The sequence below is a fragment of the Phalacrocorax carbo genome, chromosome 10 (genome assembly GCF_963921805.1).
Source record: "Phalacrocorax carbo chromosome 10, bPhaCar2.1, whole genome shotgun sequence".
NCBI classification, from domain to species: domain Eukaryota; kingdom Metazoa; phylum Chordata; class Aves; order Suliformes; family Phalacrocoracidae; genus Phalacrocorax; species Phalacrocorax carbo.
This window is the reverse complement of record NC_087522.1, coordinates 19,142,628-19,161,086: the sequence shown is the minus strand read 5'-3', so window position 1 is coordinate 19,161,086 and position 18,459 is coordinate 19,142,628. Positions and strand designations below refer to the sequence as shown.

Sequence of the window (18,459 nt, the reverse complement as noted above, 5' to 3'; positions counted from 1 at the left end):
CCAGGAGAACCCCCTGTGCCCATGGACTGATGGCACCATACTCTAACCACCAGGCACGGGGCCACACACCCTGTGGCATGGAGCTGGCATTGTGCCCTCTTGCCAAGCCAGCAGCTTGGTAAATCCACTGTCACCATCCCAGCTGTGACATCCCCAAACCTACTTGTTTGCCAAAGTCATGCTGACCCCATAACAATGCAGCATGGCGGTGTCCCCACGAATGCCATGGCCACCCTATAGCAGTCAGGCATCACTGGAATATTTCATCTCTTCATTTTCCCACATCAGCCAGAGGCAGAAATTCCTGTGAAATAAGACAAGTTTGTCCTCACCTGCAGCTGGGTGGAAGGATGTCCCAGCACCATGACATGGTACAGGACATCATTTTGTCCCCATGCCAGAGCAGGCAGAGACTCCCATGCACTGGAAGGGGACAAACCCCCATGCAGGGCACTGGGGAGCAGAGAGGTAACATCCCTGCATGACCTGAAGCTATACCAGCCCCGTGGCTCCATACAGCTCCACTTTCAGGGCGCTGCAGCCCCCCAACCCTGCCCCTCAGCTGGCACAGGGCTGCCAAGCTCCTGCAGCCTTCCACCCTCCTCCTCCTCACCCCTCCCCAGCCACACGCAACCATCCAGCACCACGAGCTGGCATCACTGATGCCCAGCTGCAGGACCAAGTCTGAAACCCCACAGCCCCAGGCTGAGCAAAGGGAACTTCCCGGGCGGCCTCTCCTTTTAATTGGTGCTAATTGCTGCGTCTGTTCGTGCTGGCTGGGGAGATGTCATTGTTGAAAGGCACAGAGGGGAAGGCCCAGGGAGCTAATCCAGCTTTCAGCCGCTAAGCCCTTCGGAGGCGGGTGATGGAGAAGCTCTTTCAGGTCCCTTCAGAGAGGGCACAAAGCCCAAGAGGGGAAAGGGAGAAAGAAGGAGAGTGAATCAACAGGAAAAACTACTTTCACATGCAGCTCGGAGAAGGGTCTTTGTGCACAGGGCTTGTCAAGGGGAAGCTTGAAGGGACCGCACGATGCCCTCGCCTCCTTTGCACTTCCTCATTTATCTTTTCAGCCCCATCTGCCAAAAGGGTGACGCAGACGGGGGCAGGGATGCTCGGGAGCATGGCCCTGTGGAGCAGGATTCTCACCCTGCGATGGACAAGATGGACAGAAGATATGTGGATGCTCCCCCAAAATGAGGGTCCTCCAGTTTAACCCCTTTTGTGCTAGCAGAGGTACCTCTGCTGCCATCATGATGCTTTACCGGAGGACTCAGCAGCAAGGAGGATGCAGTGTGGGGTGCCACAAGGAAGGCAGTCATCAATCAGGTTGTGGTCCTCCTTTAGTCCCAGGGGATTTCCATGGGTTCACCCACCAGCCAGAGCCCTGACCTGCCGACAGCTGGAAGCAGCAGCCGTGGGCAGGGTATGGAGTTGAGGGTTCTTTTCTTCCAAGCTTTGTTCCCAAACTTATCTTTCTGAGACAAGTGGGAAAACACAAGGGCTGACACATTCCCACAGAGCTTGAGGTGGTTTAAAGCATCGGCTCTGGCACTTTGAATCCACTACCTTTTTAGCCATTCTTAGAAGAAATTACTGTAACATATATATACATTTAAGCTGACAGCTGGGATCTCAACAAGACATTGATCAGAAATACTAACAAGTCCCTCTGACCTCTAGCACATCCACTGAGCCCTTCAGGGGCTGATTAATGGTGTGGCTTTCCCTTGCCTCCATCCTCCCGCTGCCCTCTGCCCCCTGGACCTGGGCTCCTGTCTAGGAGGAGCAAGAGGCTGTTCTTCCCTCTCCCAGACCTTCACAGGGCTTTGACATCCCCCAGACACATCCCAAATCAGCAGAAAAGGCAAAAACCTCCATCAAAATCCCAGAGATTCACGAGTGGGACAGCCAAGCAATGCCAGTTTGATGCTTTGGAAATGTTTCATTTTGATCACACTATTTGTAACTCATGGAAACTTTTGTGAGGACAGACAAGCTAAAACTGCCATGCAAAGCACCATGCCAGACTGAACGTGAACGATAAAATGTTGAATTGGGGTATCTCAAGTATTTCCTTAATCTCTGCCAGGTTTTGCTGCCAGCTCCCTGCCCCAAAGCACATCCTGCAGGGGACTGTCATGACTCCCCCTCCCAGCCCAGGGACAGCTGGTTTGCTGCCCAAGGGAAACACTCCCAGCTGAGCATCCCACATCCTACACTGAGGTTTGCTGATGGGCTGGAAGAAACGGATGATTTTACAGAGGGTTTTGGTGCTTTGACTCATGGCCAAACCACTGCACCTCTGGAGGGGCACCCACAGCAGAGACAGGGCAGATGCTTGAGCCCTTCCCATCCCTTCAATGAGAGGGAAGCTCCTCAGCATCTCTGGACCAGCACTCTCCATCACTTTGGCTCAACACCCATCACTTTTTTCCCCAGTGACACATTTTGGGGTTTCAGCCCCGGGAGAAAAATATTTTAAAATCACTTACCCAGACACTCGTTGGCCTCACGGGCGCTAGCCCGCTGCCAGGGTCGGTCATAGTGGAAGGGCTTGCAGCGGTCACACTCAGGACCCTCTGTGTTATGCTTGCAGTCGCACACCAGCTTCTGCTCCTTGTCCTTCACACAACGTGCTGCATGCCCATTGCACTTACAGCGCCCACCGACCTGCAGCTCCCCCACCGCGTAGTAATAGGGGGTGGAGCCGGTGCCCCCCTCCTCCTCACCAGCATCCCGACCACCCAGGTCACGGAAGAGATGTGGGCGGCTGAAGACCACACGGATGTCAGTGGCTGTCACCCAGTCCTGGAGCACAGGGCTGCTGTCGAAATCCTGGGCGGAGGGTCGCCCATCAAGGGTGCTGAAGGCAATGAGCCCGCCAGTGAGGGGGTAGAGGTCAGTGAGGCCATCGGTACAGAGGGCCTCCTGCTCATTCTGCTTGGTGACGGTGGCTTTGCTGGGCTTGCCATAGATCTTACGGCACTGGGAGGAGTAGTACTGGTATGGCACCCATGTCTTGCCATAGTCCATGGACTTGAGGATGGCTGTGGACTCAGGCCGGGGTGAGCAGAACTGGAGGCTGACGTAGACAACCTCGAACTTCTTGCCGAGGGAAAGGGTGAGTGTGACGTTCTGGGGCGAGTGGTGGAGGGTCTCTGAGCGCCAACATGTCATGTTGGAGGCAGTGTTGAGGTCGGTCAGGTAGGCGGGCGGGTGGGCTCGGCGAGGGTCTGAGGCATCACAGTGCCGTGTCGGAGGCTTCCCACATGTGCTGGAGGCTTGAACCTCCTTCCCAAAGGCGGCATTGACAAATTCAGGGATGCAGCGGCGAGGAGCGCCGCTCTCGTCGTAGCAAGGGTCTGGGGGCGTCTGCTGGGCCACGAAGGGGTTCACTGTCTGGGAGAAGCCCAGCATGGCAGTGGTGAGGAGCAGGCGCAGGAGCTGTAGGACCTCCATCCTCCCGGGGTGAGGGAAGTGGCTCCTCCCTGGGGTGAGAGCAAAGAAAGTAAATGGTGCTAGCAGCCCCACCGGGAATGGGTAGGCTGGTAAGGGATGGGGAACACTGCCACGTCTGGCCCTTGACCTGTGCACACCTTCCCACCCTACATCTACTGATGGAGCATCCTGGGAGTGGGACAGGGAGGCAATTACTCTGTGGTGCCTTATCCACAGCAATCCCTTGCTGCTCATCAGTAGAAGCAAAATACTCAGAAGCAACAGGAACATTCACACCTGCCAGCAGCCCTGGCTGTCATGTAGAGCTCAGAGATCCCTGTCAACACACAGCTGCCAAGGAGAGGTGGCAGGGAAGGGCTGGGGAGACCTTTCAGCTGCGACAGTAGCTGCAAACCCCAAGTTATCCAACCACAGCCTGAAATAGCTCCTGCCAGTGTGGGAGAAAGGAACAGCAGCAAAACACCTTGTGGGATGTTTTGCAACAGGCAGAAGCTTGCCAGGATGAAGCCCTGGGGCTCAGCCAGGGCTGGGACCACTTTCCCTCCCATGCCACAGCCCTGGCAGCATGGGCATGGTGGCCTCTTGGAGCCAGGGGCTGGATCACCTCCAAATCCCACCACCGCACCACCCAAGTATTCCCACTGGCAAAAGGAGGTTATTTTGGTCTCACCCCCAAGAAACCCAGGTCTAGGTCTAGCCTGTCTGTTAATGGAGAAAAAAGCAAGGATCATGTGCAGAGCTTGGCTGGGTTCCTCTCCTGGCAGCTGCAGCAGAGGGCCAGGAGATGCTGGGTGGCTCCCAGGGCACATGGCCCCTTCCCGCTGTTTCTGGCTGCAGCAGGAGCATCCCATGAAATGCAGATCAGCCATGCCCCATCCTGAGCATCATGCAAGTGGCTGTGGCTCACACATTCATGGGAGAATGGCCCCAAGCACTGCAGTTGGCAGTAGACCCCTGAGCTGCCTGGCTGGGCAGATGGCATCAGCACTGCCATCCCACATGCTGAACGCTGCCCTCCCCAGCCATCAAGCTGGGTTCTCTAGCCTCTACCAGCCCATGCCAGGGCCAGGGCAGGTGGAGGGGATCCCTCATCCCTCTCCTGCTAGTAAATCCTTACAGGATGACTTGGGTATTGTGCTTTGCCCTCAGGAACGAAGCCCTGTGCCAGCAGCATGACCCAGCGTGGCAGGTACTTTGCTCCCCATCTACAGCCCCCTGACACTGTTTTTGCCTGTCCAGCTGCCCACACCAGCCGAAGGAGGCTGGCAAGGGACAGCCTGTTTCAAGTGATCCAGGACTTTTGTTTTTGTTTTCTCTTAAAAAAAAAAAAAAAAAAGCTGTGCCTGTGGAAGAAAGCTGCCTCTCTCCAGGCTGCCAAACTGCTGACGGGGGAAGCTCCTGCTTTCCAGCCATGCTAGCCAGGCAGCCAGAGCCAGAGTCTGTGCCTGTCAAGGGGGGAGCAGGGACAGGGGTCTCAGCCCGTCCCTGGACATCTACCCCAGGTCAAATCTTGGCCCTGCCACCTCTGTGCTGTTTCCTCACTGCTTAATCCTCTGCTAATGGGAAAGGAGATGCTCATTGCTGAAAAATCAGTGGCTCCCTTGGTGGTCTCTGCATCGCCCCAGCAGCTCATCCCTTGTGCATCCCCAGCAGTACTGCAGAGATTTTCAGGGACACACCAGCCCATGGATGAGTGGCTGGGCAGCCATCAGGCAGCAAGACAAGGGATGCTGTCCCTGGACCACCAAGAACCCCCTACTCAAGGAGTGTGGCATGCAGGCAAGGGCTGTGGGAGTAGAGAGGGCAGCAGCAGGGATGTAGCAGTCACTGCAGTGGAGGAAGCACCGTGCTGCAAGCACCAGGCTGTGAAGAGCCCCAGCCCTACTGCAGGCAGCTGCCTCCTGGGCAGGAGGTGAAGCCACAGCTGCTGCAAGATCCCCAGCATCTGCCTGTCTGGCAACTGTTGAGTGAAGACAGCACCTGATTAATCCCCCAGCGCAATCCCAGTGGGACTGTCCCCAGCACCTGCCTGGTGCCGGGCAGCCGGCTGCAAGACAGAGTCCCCAGCAGCCCACAGGCAGAGCCCTGCTTCTGTACCCACACCCAGCACAGCAGGCTGTGAAATGCTGATGGATGCCCCTGCAATAACCAGCAAGACCAGGCCACACACATACCTGTGGACACCCAGCACAGCTCCTCCAGTCCTGTGATGCCGCCAGCTCCTGCGTCATCCCCATCCCACCACACACCCCACAGAGGGGGGCCCAGGCAGATGCAGGCACCACCATCTCCCATCCCACCAGCTCCAGGGCAGCAGACAGCATGGGGACAACCCCATGGGAAGACCTCTGCTCTGGGAGGAGAGAAAAGAAACCCCCAAGGATGCCTCAGCAGCTGCATCCATCCACCCTAGGGCGACTCAGGGTGTACCAAACAAGGCTAAACCCTGCCACGGAGAAGTCTCCTCCACCCACCATCTTCTTTCTGCCACGTGGCAGCAAGGGCACATGAGAAGGGCCACGCTCGGGTGTGCCACCTGCAAAGGCCTTTTAATTCCCCATTTGGTAAGGCATGAAGGTGTTGGGAAGCCCCTGCCCAGGGGAGAGAGAGAGCACCAGCACCCAACAGCAGCAAGGGCAGAGCCCAGAGGTGAAAGTGTTACGAGCAGGGCTGGGGCAGCAGCTCTAGGACCTGGGATGGGGTTACCACTGCTTTTGGGGCACATGGGGGGTATGAGCATCTCCTGCCCATCCTCCCTGCCCCGATGGGAAACTCTGTCCCTCCTGCCATTCATACCAAGGCACAAGCCCAGAGATTTGGTACCCAACTTTTGGGGTCTTTGCTCTTGCCGGGGAGCAGCCTCCAGGGAGCCAATGCTCGCCCAGCAGCACATCAGCGCTGCGGAGGCAGGGTATGAATGGAAATCATTATCATCTGCGAGACCACACACAGGCACGCACGTTCCGCGCTCGGCTCACCCCATTATCCTGCTGAAAGAGAGCTGGGGCCGGTGGTCTCCGTGGGCCTCACCTCTGTATCAGAGAGGAGGGCAAGCTGCAATCTGCTCCCTTTTATGCATATTCACTGTGACCCCAGGACTGCCAACAAGCTGCCAGAGAGGCCTGGGAGTGGGTGTTTCTCTCCCCAGCCCCCATCTGCCCCCCCTTTCCACTTCCCATTTTCGCTGCCCCTGGTTCAGATCAAATGGAGATGCTGCTGACTAAGCAGGGAGTGATGGGATGAGCCCCTTGGCACCGAAGCCAGCTCAGCACCCACATGGATCCAGCATGAGGAAGGACATGAGCAATGGGGTGCACCTCCCAGGGACAGCATCCCTAAGGTGTCCCCAGTGAGGCTCTCAGGTGGCTGCCAGCTCCCGACCACCAGCAGCACCCATGAGGCTTGGGGGGACGCAGCAGCAGGGCTCACCCTTCCTGAGGAAGCGGCCACCCTCCTGGCTCCTCCCCAGAAGTGACTGCATTTTTGAGGTGGGCGATTTCCTCACTCCTCCACTCAGGGAATGCTAACAGCTATGCGGTTTGGAAGGAAGTCATGCCGCTGTAGCGCTTCAGAATTGCTTTAAAAAAATTAGCTACTGCATCCAATGCCTCCACACCCCTTCTCCCTACAGCAACACACTTCCCAGGGTGACCAGTGGCATTTCCCCGCCTTGTGGGAGGCTTACTGGGGCAATGGTCCAGCCCACTGTGGGTTCCCCTTCCCATTGCCTTCCTGGGAGGGAGTGCTGCTGACAGCGATGCCGGGTGCAGATGCACGCCCAGAGCTCTGGGTCTGCCGATGCTGAGCCATCCGGTGGGTGCTTGGTCCCCAAAATTGAATGCACGAGGCAGGTGCAGCAGGTGAGACAGAGCAAACAGAGCGTGCTTCCACAAATACAGATGCTGGTGCCTGCAGTAGGCCCAGGGTCACCACCCAGTAGACCAGGGGCAGTGGCAGCTTTGCAGAGGTAATTACAAGATTAAGTGGAACAACACGGGGTGGAGAGGGAAGAGGTTATTAGCCAGGTATGATCCCAGGACCTTTGTGGCATGGGAGCAGCCTTCACTAATTAAAGCAGAGGGGGATGGCGTGAGTGGCCTGAGCGGTGCTCTGCCGTCTGCTGCAGCCCTGCCACTGAAAAATGTGGGTTTTTAGAGGGCAGGTGATGGCTAAAGCCGAGCAGCCAGCCCTGCTTGGGAGCAGAAGGGGAAGGCCCCAAGGGATGGTAGGGAAATGGTGCTGCCCTGCTGCTAGGGACCTGCGCTGGTCCTCCGAGTCTCCTCTGATGCTGCTCGCATGGTGCGGCAGGCCAGGTCAGCACGGTGCGTGGGGAGCTTGCATCACCCAAGGAAAGCATATGGCCTTACTTGAAACAGGTTGAGATGGGGATGCCTGGTCCCCATGAGGTGCTGCATCACCCTGTGCACAGGAGCAAGGTCCTGGGTGCCAGCACAGGGCAGGGACGGAGCCACCCATCCGCAGGGGTCAGCAAAATGCACAGCTGTGGAGCAGCGGGCAAAGAAACCCTGGGCAAGGACCAAAGGACCCGAGTACTTGAGGGGATCCAGTAACTAGATGCAAACCACTTGGACAGGGCCCATCTGTGAGGACTGCTCATCGCTGAGCTGTGCCATCCCCATTAAAGCCCGCCAGCAGCTCAGGTGCCCTCTGAGCAGGAGGGCACTGGAGGGACAGGAGGGAACCCAAAGCAGAAGAGGAATGATTTGCTCAGAGAAGCTGTAACTGGGCATATCTGACCAGAGCATGCCCCTTAACCAGGATGTACCTGCTACCACACCTTGCACATTCCCACTTGTTATGGGCCCTTTCTAATGAGGGCAACCCCCCCTCCCTTGCCACACATGCTGCGGGAGACACTTACTGCAGATCTGCTCCAGCCCCATGAACAGGGCCCACCTTGGGGAGCTGCCAGGGTCCCTGCTGCCCCCTTTTCTTCCGCGGGCACTGGTCCCTCACCCACTACAACGATGCCAGCTCAGGGATGCTTTGTCCCCCCACCCAACAACCAGAATACATCAGGACCAAACTGCACTCCAGCCATGGATAAATCATTCCATGTGTGGCTGGGACAAAAAAACACAACTGAGAAGTATTTAAAATGAAAGGAAAAACCCCACACAGCCAAGGCGCTGGGACAGGGCTCGGCTTTCCGGCGGGAGGGAGCATGCACGGCAGGGAGAGGCCAGAGGGACAAGGCACAGCAGGGAGTGCTAATCATCTTCCCAGCCGCTAATGGAGCGGCCCGTGCCCACTTGGGACGCAGCTAATGGCACCGAGGAGATGCCTCACTTTTCTTTACAAGCTCCCTCCTCTCTTCTGATATTTAAATATGAGAAGCTTCCAAGCACATACAGACTCACAGCCGCAAAGCCGACCACTCCATGGAGCCCCTCGGGCTTTGAGCCCCTGCTCCCCAGAGTACGCACAGCTCATGTGGGCAATTACAAAGCAGTGTATTCCTGCAGCAGGCACTCCTGGTGATAGATATTGCAATGCACTCTGGCAGGCCGGAGCCAGAATTACACAAGCCATACGATACCCCAGTGGTGCCAGGAGACACATACAAATTACACTGCACGCAGGAAAGGATGGGCCAGATTCTAACCTCAGCCCCTTTGGCATCAGCCAGAAGTAACTCCATTCAGATCAGGCCAAACCAAGACGTAAGCGACTCCATTCAAATTTACACTGGCATACCTGTGGTCAGAATCTGGCCTGGCTTGAATTAGTTGCAGCCTGACGTTACAAAAGGCAGAAACAGAGCCCAGATTTCCTAGGTTATTGAAAACAACAAAAAAAACCCTCCACCACGAAGCAAACAGTCCCCAGGCTACTCAACCATGTGCACGGAGCTGTCAAAGGCTGGATGCTCAGATGCATCCCTGCTCACGCGTTTCAGTAACTCATAAGCCACGCTGACCACAGGAAGGACAGACCAACATCCAGCACAGGCATCCTGCTGCATCCCCTGAGCCCACTCTGCTTGCTAGTGGCTCTGGGTAGAGGTGGCCCCGCTCCCAGGAGGCGGGATTTAAGCACGGTATCACCCACATGCTGCGGAGCTGAATCTGTTTTGTTGCAACACTCTGTTGCATCTCCTGGCCAGCACAAACTGGAGATCTCCTCATGCTCCCAATGCAACAGCAGCTCAAGGAGACATTTGGCCCTTGGCCTTGCAGGAGCAGAAAGCATGGCTGCCTTGATGCTACCCTATTTATTTACCTCTACTACTCCTTGACTTGTCGCTTCCCCCAACTCTAATCCCACCCCGGCTCCCTGAACAGCTTCATATGCTCCTGCCACACCGCTCAGCTCGGTCGTGTGCTCCCAGTGGCATCCCTCAGGGTGCAGAGGGTTTTCCTCCCACTGCTCCCAGCGGATGCAGGGGACTCAGACGGTCCCAGCCCAGAAGTCCTCAACACTTCAACCCCTTTCCACTCCATATGGGAATAAAGTGATCTGGTTTCCATAACATCCCTTGTTGCCTTTTCACAACATGCCGGGCACAGATGTTGAAAATAGTCTGGATGAATATTTAAAATGGTATTCAGAGATGACAACATTTGGCCGGCTTTGAAAGATCTCTCACATCGGGTAGAGGATGGCTCATGACAATGGGGCCGGAAACACACTGCACTTTGACATCTCATTCCCCCCCCCTCCCCTCCGGCTATTGGTACGATATTTCATGCCCCTGGTGTCACACAGCCTGTTATTGCTTGAGTGCCAGCCAAGCCTTGCAGCATTTGGAAGAGACCGTCACGTACGTTTTTAAACATCACGGGGCAAAGCGGAATATGGAAAATCTGTCGCGTTTCCATACAAGTGTAAGTGTCCTGCGCAGGCTCAGGGAGGGGCTTGTGGGGGCACAAAATAATTGCTTCCTTATGGAGCAGGGCCTGACTAACAGGGTGGGGGAACAGGAGGCAGAGGTGCCATGGACCCCTCGGCACAGCAGCCTGCTTCTCCGCTAAAGGAAGATGAAGCGACAGGAAGATGAAGGAAGAGACATCTCAGCATGTGCCCCAGGGCCTGCGCTGACGCTCACCTCCTTCAGGGCTGGGAAACCCTGCTCAGATCCACACCTCTGCCAGCTGCCGCCCAAGGTCGGACCTCTGTTCCAGCCGGACGAGGCTGAAGACATCATGTTCTGGTACCCAGGGAGCAGCAGCAACACTCCTCAGCCTAGACTCCCAGCAGCTTGCAGTTCTGGCAGGCTCCTCACCTCAGGCCACAGTGTGCTGAGCTGCATCCCTAGGCCTGACTTCTTTCTTCCCCAGGCTGCAGGCTCACCTTGGCTCTTTCCCAACCCAGCATTACACCTGCCGCCTTCTCCGTAGGCACCCAACCTGCCTTCCTCCTTCCACGTGCAGGTGGAAGAGAAAGGGAGGTAGGAACCCCCAGAGCCAACCCTGTGTTTGGACTGCTGGACCTCCTGTCCTGTCACCAGCTCACTTAACCAGGTGGTCAGAAAAGCACAGCAGCTCCCTCTGTTTTATAAATGGGATATTGCAGAAAAAAAAAAAAAAAAAAAAAAAAAAGTTGCCCTCCATCCATCCAAATGCCTTGGAGTGTGTTTTCAGAGCATGGCTCAAGCCACATTGCTGCTGCACTGGTTACAGGGAGCTCCAGCCTCTCCTGGCTTTGAGAACAGGCAACAGCAAACTTGGCCAGGGAAGAAGGGACTGTGTCATTTCCAGCCATCTCGGGTTTGCACATCCCAGTCTACATGCAGTACCATCTCAGCCTGACTACAGGTCTGACACAAACAGCACAGTCAGCGGTGAGGATGCTCAGCCCAGTTTGTGTCCTATACGTTCACGGGGTGAGCTCACCCGAGAAAGGAGAATCCATGCGCAAGCGCTGCCTGGCTGAGTGGCAAGCCAGCAGGACCACTGAGCTGCCTGAGGAGCTCCTGCTCCTGCCCAAGGCGCCTTCCTCACCCACCCTGCTCGGCGAGAGCCAAGCAAGGCAGCAGACTGCTGAGTGCCACGTCCCAAATCACACCAGTTACTCCTTATCCCAAGAAAGGTATTTCCATCCACCCACTCTCCAACGGGCCAGGGAAGCTGGGGGAGGGACAGCGTTTTGAAGAAACAGGGGTTCAGCAGCTCTAGGAGAGAAAAGCAAACCTACCAAACGCAGCCCAGCTTCTCTTTGCCTTCTGCCACCACCCGCTCGCACATGCCCTGGCCAGAACAGCCAGCCCTCACCCCCCTGTGGTTTGTGGCAAGGTGCCGAGGGGTCTCACCCAGACTGGCCCCAGGACTGCACCACAGCCAAGTATGTCGAGTAGGAGCTATTTCCAGTGGAAACTCACCCTCTGAGCTGCCCCACAGAGGGGTCTCTCCAATGCAGCTGTGCTGGCAAGGGACAGCAACGGCCCCAAGCCTGGGCTGGTGGCAAAGGCGAAGCCACCTTGCAAAGGTGCCCAGTGGCTTTGTGCTGGTGGGGACCCTCTGGGCGATAAAGGCCTCCGGCAGAAGCTGTGGGCAGGGGAGGGCAAGTGCGTGCCCCGTGCGGGGTCAGCCGGAGCTGGCACCGCAGGCAGCAGCCTGGCAGCGCTCCCGCCGCTGCCTGCTCCCGCACCCGCGGCGGGGCCGGGGCTCAGCGCCTCGGGAGGCTCCGGTCCCCCCGGCAGCTCCGCCGTGGGGCGGGAGTGGGGGCTGCGACACGGCGAGGGTTCATCCAGCGCCGAGCACCCCCGCGCCCCCTCCGCCGGCCCTGCCGGGGCGGTGGCAGCGAGCCGGGCCGGGCCGGGACAGGACAAAGCGCGGAGCGACAGCGGCCGGGGCTGCCCCCGGCCGGGAGCGGGACTCGGCCGTGCCCGGCTGCGGGCGGGCGGGCGGGCGGGCGGGCAGCACCCCCGGCCCCGCCGCGGGGAGGTCCTGTTTTCGGCGGTGAAAGGATGGAAAGGGAAATAAAGGGGGGTGGGGGGGGGGGTGGGGGGGGGAGGAAGAGGGAGGAATAAAAGGCAACGAGGGAGGGAGCGGTGGGGAGCGGCTCGGCCGGGGCCGCCAGCGCCGGGAAGTTGGAGGAGCAGCTTACCGCGGCCGGGCAGGTAGCGGTGTCGGTCCGGGCAGCAGGTCTGGGGTCGAGGCGGCGAGAGAAGCCGGGGCCGGGGCCGCCGCAGCAGCAGCAGCAGCGGCGGCGGCGGCGGGGCGGGCGGCGGGGCGTGGGGGCAGCTCCCCCTTCCCTTGCTGATCGCAACACACACACACACACAAAAAAAAGGCAATAATAACAAATTGCCGGGGGGGGGGCGGGGGAGAGAGAAAGCAAAATAAGGCGAAATAGTGCAAAGCGGGAGTGCTGCCGCTGGCGGTGCGGGCGGGTCCCAGCGCCGTGCCCGCAGCCGGCCGTGCTCCCGCCCGCTCCGCCGCACCGCCCGCGGCTGCTCCGGCTACGGGAGGGAGGCGGCAGGGAGGGGAGAAAAGGAGAGGAAAGGGAAAAACAAAAAAAACCCCAAACAAACAAAAAAAGCAAAGCAAGAAGTGGAGAAACTGAGCCCCGACCGCTGCCTGGAAGCGGAGTAAAAAGGCTCCAATAAATCCCGGGTTGAAAAGAAGGGAAAAGTCACCTCCCCGAGGAAATCAGAAGCAGATTTCGAGCCATTTAATCACATGCAGGGAGGTGTGTGTGTGCGTGTGTGCGCCGCCCGCCGCGGCGCTGCCAGCCCTGCCTCCGCCCTCCCGCCGCCGCGGCCGCCCCGCCGGGAGCGGAGCGGGAAGGGGCCGGGAGCGGAGCGGGCCGGGAGGGGAAGAAGGGGCCGCCCCACCGGCCGACAGACCTCCCCTGCGGGGCACCGTCGCGGGGGTCCCGGTGGCTGCGAGCTCCCACCTGCCGCCCAGCCAGCCCCACCGCGACCCCGGGAACTGGTTTTGCCCAAAGCGGGTCCATCACTCCGGGCATGCTGGTGGCTCCGGAGCAGCGGCCCAGCACCGCAAGGGCTAGCCGGTGCCGCAAGGCAGGCAGCCGATAATCCTCCCCCTGCTTCCCAAAGCAGAAGAAATGAGGGATTTACAAGGTGGGGAGCAGCCTTCTCTTATGGAGGAGGATGGAGTCTCTGCTCCATCCCGTGATGCGGGGGATTTTCACGGGCTGCTGCACCAGGGCCAGCCTTGGCCGCTGATTTTTGGTCGGGGAAGAGAAATGGGGCATTTCCACGGCGAGAGGCTTCCCCAGGAGGTTCTAGCCCCGCCACCTCCAGGCCACCTGCCAGTGGGGCAGGAAAAAGGTGAAACTAATTTAATCAGCATTTGTGTGAGGCGGTGGAGGAAAGCAGAAAACCTGGACCTGGATCCTCTTGCTCACTGGGGTTGTGTTTACATCACTACAGCCCCCACACCTTCCAGCTTGGCCTGGGGAATGTCCTTCCCATAGATGCCCTCACAATCGATGTGAGGACTGAAGAGGGTACCGGAGGTGGGGAGAAGGGCAAGGTGCCTGTATGATGCTCACCCATGACACTGAAGCCCCCACCCAGCGTTGCCCCACTCCCAGAGGACCCCTGGTTACCCACATCCTGTTGCTTTGGGGCAGCAGGTTGCAGGAGAAGTGCTCTCCCCAGCCAGCTGGCAGATGCTTGCTGCAGGAGGAGACATCAGCTGGCCACAAGTCCCAGGGGAAATGCTGTTTGCTGCTCCCAGCCTTGTAGCACAAAATGCATTTCCCCTCTACTCCAGCAGCAGGGACATGGATAAACAAGGCAAAGTCACCAGGTGACAGGGCAGAGGAGACGCAGGCCAAGAGAAAGGGGAACATCAAGGCTTTTAAGACTGATGCGGTGGGTGTCCTGCAGCCCCATCGTCTCTGTCAGGGACACCCCTGCACTTGGCAAGCCAGTAGGCCAGGCCACAAGCCACAAAGCCCCAGCAGCCCGGATACAGATCCCAGAGGTGAAGCAAGTACAGGGCCAGTGTTTGCCTTGCAAGGGGTCAGATGGGAGCATGGGGCAGAGTGAGGCGAGTGATTGTCAGGAAAGTGTGGGACTTTGTGCGTGGGGCTGAGAACAGGCTGGGGTGACCAAGGCAATGGGGGAAAAGGCTCCACAATCCTGAGATGACACAAAGCAGGAGTTGTCCCAGGGATGGACCTGAAGGTGTTTTCCTCACCAGAAAGCACAAGGACTACCGTAGACATGAGCTGTGATGCTGGGCTGGGCTGGGCTGGCTGCTCCAGGGTGGTGCTGAGTTGTGGGGCTGTGCCACCACCCACAACCTCAGAGTAGTCTCAGTGCTGCTGTTTTCTTTCATGCTCAGAGGACAGTATTGGACGTCCTTGTCCAGGGACCCAAACCTGACATTATGGTGCTGGCCACCATATGAGCAAGCCCTAGGACTGCTGTCCACAGGCCTCACATCAGTGAAAGCCCAGCTGGGAAGGGCAGAAGCTGTTTCCTGGTTCCTTATTTCCACTGTTCCCTGCATGTTCTCTCTCTGCTGGATGGAGAGCAGAGAGAAAAGTATTAGTCTGGGTTTGGCAAACAGGAGGATGCTGAGGAGATCAGCAGGGATGGGACACTCACTGCAGTAAGAATTGGATTGCTGAGATGCTGCGGGGTGTCTCTTGGTGTGGCAACACTACCATGAACGGGGGACCCAATGCTCACCCCATTGCACTAATTCCTGGGCAGATTTGCAAGGGCTGGGAGGAGAAGGTGAATGCACGGTGTGGTTTCCATCACCCTGGTGTCTGCAGGAAGCTCTGCCCCCTGCAAGCTCCTGTTCTGTGTGCACATCCATTCCTGCTCCTCGTGCCACATGGAGGCATGATGTCTGGTGCCAGCCAGGCTTCTCATTTAAAGAAGGATTGCTGGAAGGGCACAGGCATCCATGAGCTGTTGGAGCAAAAGCTGTGGCTCCGGCACCGACTTGGCTGGGGCAGATACAGAATCACAGAATGATTTGGAGGGACCTTTAAAGACCATCTACTTCCAACCTTCTCTGCCATGGTCAGGGACATCTTCCACCAGATCAGGTTGCTCAAAGCCCCATCCAATCTGACCTCGAACACTTCCTATGATGGGGCATCCACAACTTCTCTGGGAAACCTGTTCCAGTACCTTGCCACCTTCATAGCAAAGAATTTCTTCCTTATGTCCATTCTGAACCTACGCTCTGCCAGTTTAAAACCACTGCCCCTTGCCCTGTCGCTACAGGCCTTGGTAAAAAGGGTCTCTCCATATTTCTTATAAACCCCCTTTCTATATTGAAAGGCCACATTAAGGTGTCCCTGGAGCCTTCTCTTCTCCAGGCTGAACAACCCAGACTCCCACACCCACTCTGCAATCATATCTCACATCCTCCCCGCAACACGGCCTCACAGCCGGTCCAGTCCTGCAGAGGACTCTTTTGGCCTTTGCTTTTGACCTGCAGGGACGTCGAGACCAGTCACAGCTCGGGCGTGGAGCAGCGCCGGCATCCCCCATCCCCGGCGCGGCGGGAGGAGCGGGGCGGCGGCGGGAGGGGCAATGCGCGGCCTTCGCTTGCCCTCTGCTGGGCTGGCCCAGCAAAACCCGACCCGCTGCAGGCGATGAGCCGGGCTCTAATTCAGACTCTGGTCCAGCCGGGCAGACACAACACATGTTATCTTGCCAGCTCTGGTCACCTCCCTGCCCTCCTGCTCAGCTGCAGCTGGGGTACGACAAGGCAGGGGGACCAGAGCTGGCTGCAGGAAGGCACGGCGGTGCAAGGGCCCGGCACCCTAAGGCTGTGCCACTTGCCGGACCTACGCAGGGTGGCCACAACTCCCCACCGGAGGAAGGAGAACATGTTGGCATCAGGCAGCACCTTCCTCCTGGCTGCCTCCACACCCCACCCAGCACGTAGGAAAGGCTCTGAGAGGTGGAGGTTCATGTTCCCAAGCAGGCTCCTGCCACCTTGCTGGGCAGTCAGGGAGAGACCCCATTTACCACCTTCCCTGAGTCCTTCCTTAATCTCTTCACTGGCAAAGGAAGCGGTTTGCTGCCAGAAGGGAGGTCTCTGTCCTTTGGCTGGTCCAACAGGCCCCTGCCCCAGTGCACTGAGAGAAGAGGATCCCACTTTAGTCACTGGGTTGTCTTCAGGGTGATTCCATAATTCTCATGTTTCCCTTTTTTCTGTACCATTTACTCTTCAAAGGACACCTCACCTGCCTCCTTTGCCTGGCTGCCAGTCCCCTGGCAGACACATCTCCCTTTCCATGCTGTGTTCAGAGCCTGTCTTCACACCTGGTTACTTCTGGAGTGCAGGTCACCCCAACTGTCCCCAGGAACTGAAATATGGTCTTCCTAGGGCATGCAGAGAGGCACAAACACCCTGCCTCACTGGGTGTGCTTTGCATCATGCTAGCGGCTCAGGACTCGCCTGTGGCTCAACAGCCTGTGGGGTCTGTCTCCGCCAGCCCTGGGCCTTCCACTCACCACCAGCTTTCCCGCAGACCCAGCACATCCATGGTGTCTTTGGGTCCTTCCTCTCGCTCTGCATGGCCAGAGAACTGAGACCTCCCAGGCTGCCTGCCCACACTGGGGTCCAGGTGCAGGCAGTGCCCAGGGTTCGAGCACCACGGGGGTACTGGGGCAGCCCAGACACCTTTCCTGGGGACCAGTAGCACTGCTCTGTGCCTTAAAGACTCTTCTCTGCCAGCATGAGGGTCCGTGGTGGCAGCTCACAGCAAGGTTTTTCAGGTCTGGGTGCCCCTACGAGCCTGCGTAAAATTGGCACAACATTGCCACACGCAAAACCACCAATGGATGCACACCTTTGCCTCCCCCTGCCGTCTGCCAGGGGAAAGCTGAGCATCTGGGGCTCGAGTCTCATTTATACATGAGCCATTTCACCACTGACATAAATACCTGTTTCCAAGCATAAGCAAACACAAGAGCCAGACCCCAGTGGGGCCAGGGATTTTTGGCTGAAAGGTGTGCAACGAACATGGCTTGGGAAAAAGAAACAAGGTGCAACCTTGCTGCAACAGCCAGCATATAACACCACTGCAGAGTGATGTTACATGGATTTTTCCCTGTCCCAGCCCTGCCCACCCCACTCAGAAGATGCTCAGAATGTCACACAGGTCAGGCATGGAGCTGGAGCTTTAGCTAACAGCACAAGACCAAGCTGCGGCAGACCAAGCACCAGCCTGCCCCACAAGCTTCCCCAGCAAGATGGAGCCAGGGGGAGGCTGGAGGGATGCTGAACCTGCAGCAGTCTGTGCTGAGGCCACATGCTGGTGCCATCGCCCTTCACAGCCTTGGGCTGGGGGGATGCTGCAGGAAGAAGGTGCAGGGGCCAGGAAAGATGTGCAACACCTCCCCAGACACCCTCTGTACCCCCAGCAAGCTGCAGCTCTGCAGGCATCTCAGGTCCAGCATGTCTCCAGCTCCATGTTATCCCCCTGTGGCTGCCCTTCCCCCATAACAAAGGGCATGTCCCTGCTCACACTATCTGCCACAGCGAAGACATGCCCAGGGCAATGCTGAATGCAATAAGTGTGTCCTGCTTAACCGCAGGTCCCCAGACCTGGCGAGCAGCTGTTAGTGGGGGTCAGGAATTGATTTTGTGCCTCTTTCCTTCTCTTGGCAGCCTTCTGAGGTGCAAGCCCTGAGCTTGGCCCTTTCCAGCCACGCTAAGGGTCTTCTTTAACTACTGTCATTGCCGCATCACCACCACGGCTGTGTACGCAGCTTACTCAAGAATTTCCTCATTGCATGTTACAATCCTGGCTGCGACCACCACCCCCCGCTCTGCGATGACTGCTACAGAAGCCAGCGCGTCCCTGCCCTACGGTGGGCAAAGGGACACGTGTGTCCCGAGCCCGAGCCGTCCCCAGAGGCGCAGCAGCAGCCGCGGGTGCCGGCCGGGGCAGGCCCAGCTCCGTGGGCCAGTGGGCGAGGGGCGGCGGTGGGTGCGAGGCCTGACCCGGCCCCGCTGGCAGCACAGCCCGGCCAGGCAGCCGCGAGGTGGTGCCGTTCCCCCGTAGCTGCGGTCCCGGCTCTCGGGG

General features: G+C 58.1%; 1 protein-coding gene across 2 annotated transcripts in view; it reads right to left on the bottom strand.

The window, feature by feature from the left end:
- The window catches only part of NTN3 (netrin 3), a 31,300-nt gene extending 18,688 nt beyond the window's left edge, over positions 1–12,612 (bottom strand). The window contains exons 1-2 of one of the 2 annotated variants that reach the window (XM_064462239.1): positions 12,529–12,612; positions 2,493–3,488 (exon numbers count right to left, since the gene is read on the bottom strand). In XM_064462239.1, coding sequence (XP_064318309.1) covers positions 2,493–3,459 — 967 coding nt within the window. In that variant the 5' untranslated portion in view covers positions 3,460–3,488; positions 12,529–12,612. Of the gene's footprint in view, positions 1–2,492; positions 3,489–5,633; positions 5,730–12,528 lie in introns of those variants that run through there. The other variant, XM_064462240.1, reaches the window with a different exon arrangement.
- Between the last annotated feature and the right edge of the window lie 5,847 nt (positions 12,613–18,459).